Genomic DNA, 10,177 nt, shown 5'->3' on the forward strand with positions numbered 1-10,177 from the left:
GAAGGATCACCTGAGCCCAGCAGGTCAAGGCTGCAGTGGCCATGAGTATGCCACTGTACTCCAACCTGGGCAACAGAGTGAGGCTCTGACTCAAAAAAAAAAAGTGATTAACTCTGGAAGCAGAAATTCTGCCATATTCTGTATATGTTACTTTGGAGGGAAAAATATTTTAGACACTCACTTTCCCCATAGTTAATCCCAGGCAAAATGAGAGATCTGGGTGGGTGACTGGCAAGGTATGTCCCCGGGTTACCGAGGTGGTGAAATTGGGGTTGGGAAATGGAGAACTTACCCCACCAGTGAGAAACTCCCATCCAGTGAACTGGAGAGTGTTCTTTTCAGCCATTGTAAACTGAGGGATTATGATGAAGCTGAAGTTCATGATGAAGGAGAAAATGTTGAACTTCAAAAGCCACCTGAGAAAGTTGAAATAGGAGAGGACGCTGGTTCCGAACTTGCCTCCGATGACCTTGAGTGTCTTCTGCCACAGGCTGATGGAATTGAGGAGTTCTGACAGACTGTTATGGGATCTCTGGTAAGCCTGGAGTGAGGATGCAAAGTGGGCGGCTTGACAGTCACTCAGCAAATACCCCCTGAGCAGGTACCACAATAGCAAAAATGGGCACCATTTCTGGAACATTATTATGTACTAGGCATGGTGCTAAGCATGTTTCCAAATACTATCTCATTTAATTCTCATGATCTCCCTCTAAGGTGGTACTATTATTACCTTCCCAGGTTTGCTGTTGAAGAAGGTGCCACTCCCAATGGCTAAGTTGGCCAATGAACTCAACAACCTCTTAGACCTGCCTCAAGCTCACCTCGTTTCCCCACACCTAACCTAACCCAGGTTGAAATTGTCCTGAATTTTGGTTCCTCTTTCCCTTTGGTCCCGTTTTATCCTCACTCTCCTCCCTCCCTGTTTTCACGCTTTTGTTGTGCCCATTTCACTGACTGCAGTAAAGGCTGACTTACCCGTGAAATGGAGTTCAGACACTGAGCACAGCAGTTGAACTCAAAGATATGGTGGGATTGTTTACTTTTTTCTTTGTCAACTATTTTCCTGTGGGAACAGCAGGACAAAATGAGAGATACCAATGATGTGATTTATTCACTCAAAAAAATAGTCACTTTCAACAGCATGGATGGAATTGGAGACCATCATCCTAAGTGAACTAACACAGGAACAGAAAAACCAAACATTGTGTGTTTTCACTTATAAGTAGGAGCTAAACTAAGAATTTGCAAAGGTACAGAGAATGGTATAACAGACACTGGAGACTTAGAAGGGGGAGGGGGAAGGGGTGAAGGGACTAAAATCACCTATCAGGAAAACTGTGCACAGGTGAAGATGGTGGGAACACTGAAAGCCCTGACTTCTTTGCCACTATACAATACAACCATGTAATGAAAGACTATTTGTATCCCCCTAAAGTTATAGAAATAAAGAGAGGGCAAAAAAAAAGTTACTAAACACCTATGATGTGCCAGGCACAGTCTTAGGTGGTAAGTGAGCAACTTCCCTAGCTTGTGGAGCAGACATCCCAGTTGGAAGAGAAAGACAATAAGCAATAAATATAATAATAAAATGGGTAAACTATGTATTACATTCAGGAGGTGATGATTTGTATTATTAGAAAGAAAAATAAAAAAACAGAGTGGGAAATAATGGGGTGGGGCCAGTATGATAATCTGAGACAGTGTGATATCTGAGCATCACTCCATTTGAAGAAGAAGAGGGGTTAGTCCTATGGGTAAGGGAATGTCAATGCATAGGGAACAAACTACTCAAAGTCCCAAGGGAAAAAGCACAGCAAGGAGGCCAAGGTGGCTGGAATGGACCGATCAAAGGTAAGGGAGGAGAAGATGGATGGTGACATGGCTGTGGGGTTGTCCCTGTAAGTCAATGGTTCTCAACTGGGGGCAATTTTGCCCCCCCCAGAGGATTAATTCGTAATATCTGGAGACATTTTTGGTTGTCAAACTGAGAGAGAGGTGTTACTGGCAGGTACTTGGCAGATGCCAGGAATGCAGCTAAACATACTACAATGAAAAGGACAATCGCACAACTCCCCTAAGGTTGTACTGAGTTGAGAAATCCTACTGTAAGGTCTTGGGGGCCCTTATTTCGTGACAGAGGAAGCCACACAGAGTTTGACACTGAAGAGTGTTTTGAGGAAGATACAGTCACAGTTGGCCTCCTTACCCTTCCATGAACTCACCACTTTGTTCTGGTCCCTTCCTGGTTTTCATGGGTCCTCCTCACACACCCTTCCCCACATCACTGTCTTTTCAAGGCTCAATTCAAATGCCCCCCACTATTTTACCCCAGCAGACTGGGGCAGACCAGACCTTTCTGAACCTCCCCCTGCAATCTCCTTCTACTTTGATTTGGCCTGACTCTATTTCTGTATTTTATTTCATTTCATTTCATTTTATTTTATTTTGAGTTGGGGTCTCACTCTGTCACCCAGGATGGCTCACTGCAGTGGCTCCTTTCACCTCAGCCTCCAGAGTAGCTAGGACAATGGGCTTGCACCACCACACCTGACTAATTATTTTATGTTATTTTTTGGTAGAGAAAAGGTCTTGCTATGCTGCCCAGGCTGGTCTCAAACTCCTGGGCTCTAGCAGTCCTCCTGCCCTGGCCTCCCAAAGTGCTGGGATTATAGGCATGAGCTACTGTATTCAGCCCTTTTTGCCATTTATAAGTTACTTGCTGACAAATCTATTTCCCCTGCCAGGCTTTGAAACTTATCTTTGAAATCTCAGATAAACTGAATGTTTGAATTATTTATTAACAACTGTTGTTGTACCTACTATACCAGTTTCTGCCAACTATCAAAACTTGCAAAAAGAAAAATGAAAAAGATTGAGCAATCATTAATATAAAGTCTGAAGGCTAAAACAGCCCCCATCCTTGGTTTTAAATTCCTGCACTTAGAATGCTCCTAACGTCTAAGGTCTTCTTCTTTTTTTTGTAAGAAAATTTTTTTATTTTAGAGTTGAGACTTACAGTAAATTTGCAAAGACAGAACAGGGAGGTCGCATATACTACTTGTCAGCTTCCCGCTAGAATCTTACATTTCTGTGGTAGGTTTGTCAAAACTAAGAAACCAGCGACAGTATATTACCATGACCTAAACTTCAGATGATTCAGATTACACTAGTTTCTTCACTCATGTCCATTTTCTGTTCCAGAATTCGATCCAGAATACCACATTGCACTGATGTGTCATGTTTCTTTAGAATCCTCTAGTCTATGGCAGTTTCTCAGGCTTTCCTTTTTTTGATGCCCTGGATCATCAAGGAGCACTGATCGGGTATTTTGTAGAATATCTCTCAGTTGGGATTTGTCTAATGTCTCTCCCAGTTTGGACTGGAGTTACAGGTTTCAGGAGAGAGCACCATAAAGGAGATGTGCCCTTCTCATCACATGACTTATCTTTGGGGATGTCAACCTTGAGCACCTAGCTGAGGTGTGTCAGCCCAGGTCTCCACTGGAAAGTTACATACCCTCACGCTTCCATGTTCAACTCTTTGAAAGGAAGTCACTAAACAGAGCCCACATTCCAGTCCAAGGAGTGGGGATTCAGCTCCAGCTCTTGGAGAAAGGAGCACTTACGTAGAGTATTTGGAATTCTTCTGTAAGGAAGATTTATTTCTTATTGTACTTGTTTATATAATCTTTTTGAGATGGCTCAAAAATGGAAGATTGGGGTTCACGTAAAATCTGGGAAAGAAGAAAAGTCTTTGGCCCATACCTAAGCTTCCTTTTTTCTTCCATGGACCTTGGCTGGTTCCTGATGGCTTTAATTCTGTCTCTGGATGCCATGGGTATCAGAGATGCAATTAACTTCTGTCCTATGGGAAAAAAAATAAATGCAGTTTCGTTTCTGTTTTCTTTAACAATCATAACACCTTAAAATATGGCACTGAAGTCAGAGTGCATTTTTATAAGAAAACAAGGAAAGAATATATGGACTCAGGGATCCCAAAGAAGCCAAAAGGAAACAACAAGAGGACATTCATATGCGTTAGAGCTCAAAGTCAGAGCAAATGATCATGGCTGCATTCTATTTCTATTCAGTGTTTTTCTCTTTCCCATGACACAAAGCATTTAGCAAAGCCAACAAGATCCTGTATGTTTGGTTTTCCTGCCTCTTTTTTCTTGTTTTAATAACCCACATCTCTTTCTTTGGTCCCTGGCCCCGGCCCAAGCGCCTTCTTCGACAATGGCTGTACACTCTTCCACCTCCTGGGGGGCGACCCCTCCTCTTCTCCCACTAACCGAAATTCACGTTTTTGGTCTGCATGGCAGATGGCAGATGCCTACCCCAAAGTCATTCCCTCCTTATTAATAGAATCCCAGTTATGTTTAGGAATCTGCCCCCTGCCTCACAAGGCCCTGAGTTTCCTTGGAGGCAGGCCCATCTCTAGGCACAAGGAGCAGGTCTAAGCCAAGCCCAATGGTCCTGTCCCTTTTGCAGGTGACTGGTTTTGGCACAGGCATGTGACACAGCATTGGCTGATGTCCTCTGAAGGGTGGTCTCTGAGAAGTTTCTTGAGAAAGCAAAAAACAAGGAAAAGACAGATCCTTCTTCTTCTGGGTATTGTGTCTGCATGGGAAGTGCTATCACCGTGGAAGCCAGCCGGGGGGCCACTGGGGGGAGCGATGTGAAGGAGGTGGCTGAGGGACCAAGGGAGGGGGTTGGCTCCTTGGTCAGGGCACTGAGCTGAAGCTTCTCAGGAAAAAGTGCCGTGTTTACTGTGATGACATAGTTGAGGCCAAAAGGGAATTCCTCAAAGGGGGCCACTCTGCTGCTGAGGAATTTGTGTCTCTCTTGAATAGGAAAGGTGAGCAGGCTGAGAGAAAAAAGCGGGAAAGAGGGAAAAATATCGAGATGTAGGAAGACAGCAGCATGAGAGGTGATGCTCCAATCTTCTTCAATAAGAAGGCTACACCATAGAGTGTTTAGTGTGAAGGTGTTTTATCTTCTCCCAGAAATCACTGAGAGCTGCTAGACTTGACGTCTGGAATATTACAGAGGGCGAAACAGAAAAAGCATCTCTGTTGGCCTCAGGAGCTGAGAGTCTGGGAGGTCTCAGCTAAGACCTGATTTCCTCATGAACTTGGCAACAGAAGGCATCCTACCTATGTTGCCTGGAGGCAGGAGGAGGAGGAGTCAGACCAAAAGGGGACAGGGCAGCGGTGAATGACTTAGGCTTGGGAATCAGGCAGACCTGCATTTGGGCCTCAGATCTGCTAGGTCAATGAATGTCTCTGAGCCTCAGTTTCCTTGTCAAGCAAATGGAAACGCCTGCCTCAAAGTTGTCGAGTATGGGGAGTACATAAAACTAAATTTGGTGACTAACAAAAAACAGGTGCTCTGCACATGAAATAAGCTTGGTCAAAGTCAGCTCTTATCAGCAAGGAGGTCTCAAAGTGATCCCTTTCTTCATCCCTGGCACCCTTAGTTCACCTACCAAACCTTCCACACCACTTCTTAATGTCTCTCTCTCTCTCCCTTTTTCTTAGAGACAGGGTCTTGCACTGCTGTCCAGGCTGGAGTTGCAGTGGCTCAGTCATAGCTCACTGCAGCCTGGAACTCCTGGGCTCAAGTGATCCTCCTGCCTCAGCCTCTCAAGTAACTGGGACTGCAAGCATGTGTCACCATACCCAACTAACCTTTTTTGTTTTTTGTAGAGACCGTGTCTTGGTATGTTACCCAGGCTGCTCTTGAACTCCTGGCCTCAAACAATCCTCCCACTTCAGACTCCCTCCCAAAGGGCTATGATTTATACTGGCCAGATTTGTTTGAAAAGGAAACTCATGTCAATTTGTCAGTGGGAGCTTGTATCACTTGCTAGGTGACTGTATATTTATAGACATACATTCAGGGAAAACAGCCACATTATCCAATTCTAACTAGATAAGGCTGAGTGAAAGAAGCCAGTCTCAAAGGGCTCCATAGTGAGTGGATCCATTTATATGCCATTTTGGTAAAGGCAAAAGTAGGAGAACAGAGAACAGATCAGCTGAGGGTGGAAGGAGAGGTTGTCTGCAGAGAGATGGCAGGGGGGTCCTCTCATATGGCTGGGACTTCAGGAGCCATCATGCCTGGCTACTTATTTTTATTTTTGTAGATACAGGGTCTTGCTATGTTGCTCAGACTGGTTCTCAAACTCCTGGCCTAACGTGATCCTCCCACCTTGGTTTTCCAAAGCACTGGGATTATAGGTGTAATCCACACCCAGCCCCCTTGATGTCTTGAAAGTAAAAACTCTGTGGACAACTTGGAAGCCTCTTCTGCCACCCCCAGCTCCTCTTCCCCAGTGTTTTACTACCTTGAATGGTTTCATGTGAAGAATGAGAAGTGTCTATGCCCAAGCATTCTGGACTACAGAGGGTCTGAGACATCGAATTGTTCAAAGATGTTGAAAACTGTAGCAACTGGCTGCGCCTTTTTTCATTCCTGTTGCTGAAAGTCTGATAGTCCACCACTTCGACGTCAGATAATGATGAAACCATGCTGACTCTTGAGTTTACCTGTGCCATTTCTCGAACACTCTGATTTGAGGATGGATGACTTTGGACCCCAGGGAGAATATCCTCAACCTCTATGATAATTTCATTTGAGTAGTCATCAGACAACATCTCTTGTCTCTTACAAGCCTTACTCTCCACTGGGGTGGGCTTTTAAAGCTCTCGTACAATAGTCACACCAGCACTGTCAGGATTTGCGGGGGGGGGGGGAAGTGATGACAGTCATAAAGAGACCCACCATTTACATTTTTTTAAATGCCAGGATGAGATTACTAAAACCAGCCCCACACTAATCATAGCATCACTGCCCACATCTGCTCCCAGAGGGATCTTCTCAGGGGGGAGGAGTGTTTTCCTGCAGAGAATTCTGTCTTGGTAGCTAGGCAAGAAATCAGAAACAGAATTGTCATTTAAGACAATGAGATTCTAGGAACAGAAGCAGATTCTTCTGAAGGACTCATAATCAAAGGACAAGACTTCCTTTTCAACTTAGTGCCTCTGGCCTAGAATTCATATTTTATATGCCTATATAAATCCAGATGAACTTACAATGATACAATTATTATCTCCTGGTGCCTCGGGTAGTAGACACTGCTAGATGTCTGCTTCCTGATATTAATTCTCCTTTTTCCTCATACCAGCAGAAGCTACATTTTCTGCGTGGACACAGTGCTCAGGTAAAATGCTCCCTGCTTTCTTTATGGCTAAGGGTGAATCTATGTCCCAGTTTTAGTCAATAAGACAAGTAGTTTCTAGGAACAGTCTTTGAAAGAGGACAGTTACCAAAGCTATCAAGGGAGAAGGTTAAAAAATAAGTAAATAAATAAATAAAATAGACCTGGCTCAGTGGATCATGCCTGTAAACCCAGCACTTTGGGAGGCTGAGGTGGGAGGATCACTTGAGGCCAGGAGTTCAAGATCAGCCTGGGGAATACAGTGGGATGGGATCTCATCTCTACAAAAAATAAAAATAAATTGGCCAGGTGTAGTGGCACCCCTGTAGCCTCAGCTACTCAGGAGGCTGAGATGGGAGGATCACATTTGAGCCTAGCAGGTCGAGGCTGTAGAGGGCTGGAATCACACCACTGCACTCCAGCCTAGACGACAAAGTGTGACCTGAAAAAAGAAAGAAAGAGAGAGACAGAGAGAGAAGAAGAAGAGGAGGAGGAGGAGAAGAAGGAGAGAGGAAGGGAGGGAGAGAAAACAAACAAAATAAAAGGGGACGTTTTGCCCAGGTTCACTGATTGCCCTTCACCATTCCTCCTCCTTTGTACCTGGATGCAGCCATTCTGAAAATAAGAGGATGAACATTTACTTGCTAAGGATGGAGGAGAAGGAAGCCACAGAAAGAGCTTCAGTCCTGGAGGGCACCATGGGCAGAGCTACTGCATACACTTCAGGCTTCTTCCCTCCACACTTCTTGTTACATAAGACGAATAAACCCCTTTATTCCTAAGCCACTGCTCTGTTTCAGTGCCAGGCACCTGAACATAATTCCTATCTAATAGGCCTGATTTCAAAATCCCCTGGGCCAAGTTGTTTATTTAATAGTGGGAGAAATTGGCTGGGCGTGGTGGCTCATGCCTGTAATCCCAGCACTTTGGGAGGCAGAGGCAAGATGATTGCCTGAGCCCAGGGGTTCGAGACCAGCCTTGTTGAGACCTCAGCTTGGTGAGACCTTGTCTCTAAAACAAAATAAATTAGCTGGGCATAGTGGTGCAGGCCTGTGTTCTAGCTATTTGGGAGGCTGAGGTGGAAGTATTGCCTAAACCCAGCAGGTTGAGGCTGCAGTAGCAGTAAGGATGCCACTGCACTCCAGCCTGGGCGACAGAGTGAGACTCCAACTCAAAAGATTAAAAAAAAAAAAAAAAGGACAGGATTGAACCAGAACTCAAGTACACATTCTCTCAACAATAATTAATCCAATACTACAGGCCAGGTACTTTAAATAGAGTACATCATTTATATATTGATTTATATTTAATTTAATTTTTGTTTTTTTGAGTCAGAGTCTCATTCTCAATCATGACTCAACCTCCTGGGCTCGGGTGATCCTTCTCCCTCAGCCTCCCATGTCGCTGGGACTATAGGCATGTGCCACCATGCCAGATTAACTTTTAAATATTTTTGTAGAGATGACCTCTTGATATATTACCTACAATGGTTTTGAACTCCTGACCTCAAGTTATCTTTCCACCTTGGCCTCCCAAAGTGCTGAGATTACAGGTGTGAGCCACCACTCCTGGCCAAGTTCACCATTTAATTCTCACTATTGCCCAGTGAGGTAGGTCCTATAATCAATCCCATTTCATAGCAAGGAAACTGAGGCTCAGCAAGATCATTCTCCTGAGGTCACAAAACCAGCAAGAAGCAGAGCTAGGGTTAAAACCAAGCTGGTCTGAACACAAAGCAGGAGCTCTTAATCACTTCACCCTGGCCCTTCCTGTAAAAAGATGATGCTGTGTCATTCATTCATTCCTCAATGAATGAACACTGAGTGCCTATTATGGTCCAGGTGTCTCCCAGGTACACAGCACAACCCATCAAAGCTACACTTCATCAAAAGGTTGTCTGTCTATCAATTCATTACACAAGGTTTGAGAATCAGATTCAACACAAGGCAAAATGGTGAAGACAATCATGTTCATCTTTGGGTCCCCTATTTCTTTTTTCTTTCTTTTTTTAGAGATAGAATCTCACCATGTTGTCCAGGCTGGTCTCGAACTCCTGGGCTTGAGCAATCCTCCCACCTCAGCCTCCCAAAGTGCAGGGAATACAGGTGTGCGTCAGTGTGCCCAGTCATGGGTCCGTTATTTCCTTACTACTCGCTGTCTTTTGAGGACTCTTCTTCTATCAGGGTCCCTGATTTATTATTACTATGTGTTCTCATCCGTGGTTTCTGACTCTTACTTCTTATGGCCCTTGTTGTCATTGTGGGTACTTCAGGCCTCCGAAGCAGGCCTCAAAAACCAGCTCTCTCTGCCTTCCCTTCATCTGCAACTTTTTCTTCCCTAGGCAGGACTCCGATCTTCCCCTGCCTTTCTGTCTTGCAGCGGGCCATAAGGAAATTATCTGGCCTTCTTGTCTGGCTGTAGGTCATTTTCAGAAGGGGCCCATTTCAGAAGAGATCCAGCCCCCAACCCTGTAGGAAAGAATGCTACCCAGAGAGGCCAAGAAGAATCTGGACAGGCTTGCGGCATTTCCCCACTCAGTCTACCAGGACTGGATCATTGTCCAGTCATATTTCTACATGGTTGTCCATCATGCCTATCCAGTGAAGTCTCTTTAAAAGGCCCAAGAGGACAAGATTCTGGAGAGCTGATCACTTGGTGGCTCCTGGAGGGGGTACACCTGGGGAAGGCATGCAATCTCCACGCTCTCCCCCCATCTGACCCTTCCGCCATTTCTCACCTCTTCATCTGTGTCCTTTATAATTCTCCTTTATAATAAACAGGTAATGAACAAGTGTTTTCCTGAGTTCTGTGAGCTGCTGGAACAAAGTAATTGAACCCAAGGAGGATGTTATGGGAACCCCAACTTGAAGCCAGTCAGAAATTCTGGAATCCCAGACTTGCCACTGGTGTCTGAAAGAAGGGGCAGTCTTGGGGACTGAGCCCCCACCCTGGGGGA

General features: G+C 44.9%; 1 protein-coding gene across 1 annotated transcript in view; it reads right to left on the bottom strand.

The window, feature by feature from the left end:
- The window catches only part of TMC5 (transmembrane channel like 5), a gene marked incomplete at its 3' end in the record, with an annotated part of 30,081 nt that extends 23,163 nt beyond the window's left edge, over nucleotides 1–6,918 (bottom strand). Inside the window, exons 1-4 of the mRNA XM_008061348.1 lie at nucleotides 6,349–6,918; nucleotides 3,765–3,864; nucleotides 976–1,063; nucleotides 293–541 (exon numbers count right to left, since the gene is read on the bottom strand). Of these exons, the coding sequence (XP_008059539.1) occupies nucleotides 293–541; nucleotides 976–1,063; nucleotides 3,765–3,864; nucleotides 6,349–6,658 (747 nt within the window). The remainder of the gene's footprint in view (nucleotides 1–292; nucleotides 542–975; nucleotides 1,064–3,764; nucleotides 3,865–6,348) is intronic.
- Between the last annotated feature and the right edge of the window lie 3,259 nt (nucleotides 6,919–10,177).

The sequence above is a fragment of the Carlito syrichta genome, unplaced genomic scaffold, assembly GCF_000164805.1.
Source record: "Carlito syrichta isolate Samal-C Ts95f unplaced genomic scaffold, Tarsius_syrichta-2.0.1 Scaffold305212, whole genome shotgun sequence".
In the NCBI taxonomy this organism is placed as follows: Eukaryota; Metazoa; Chordata; class Mammalia; order Primates; family Tarsiidae; genus Carlito; species Carlito syrichta.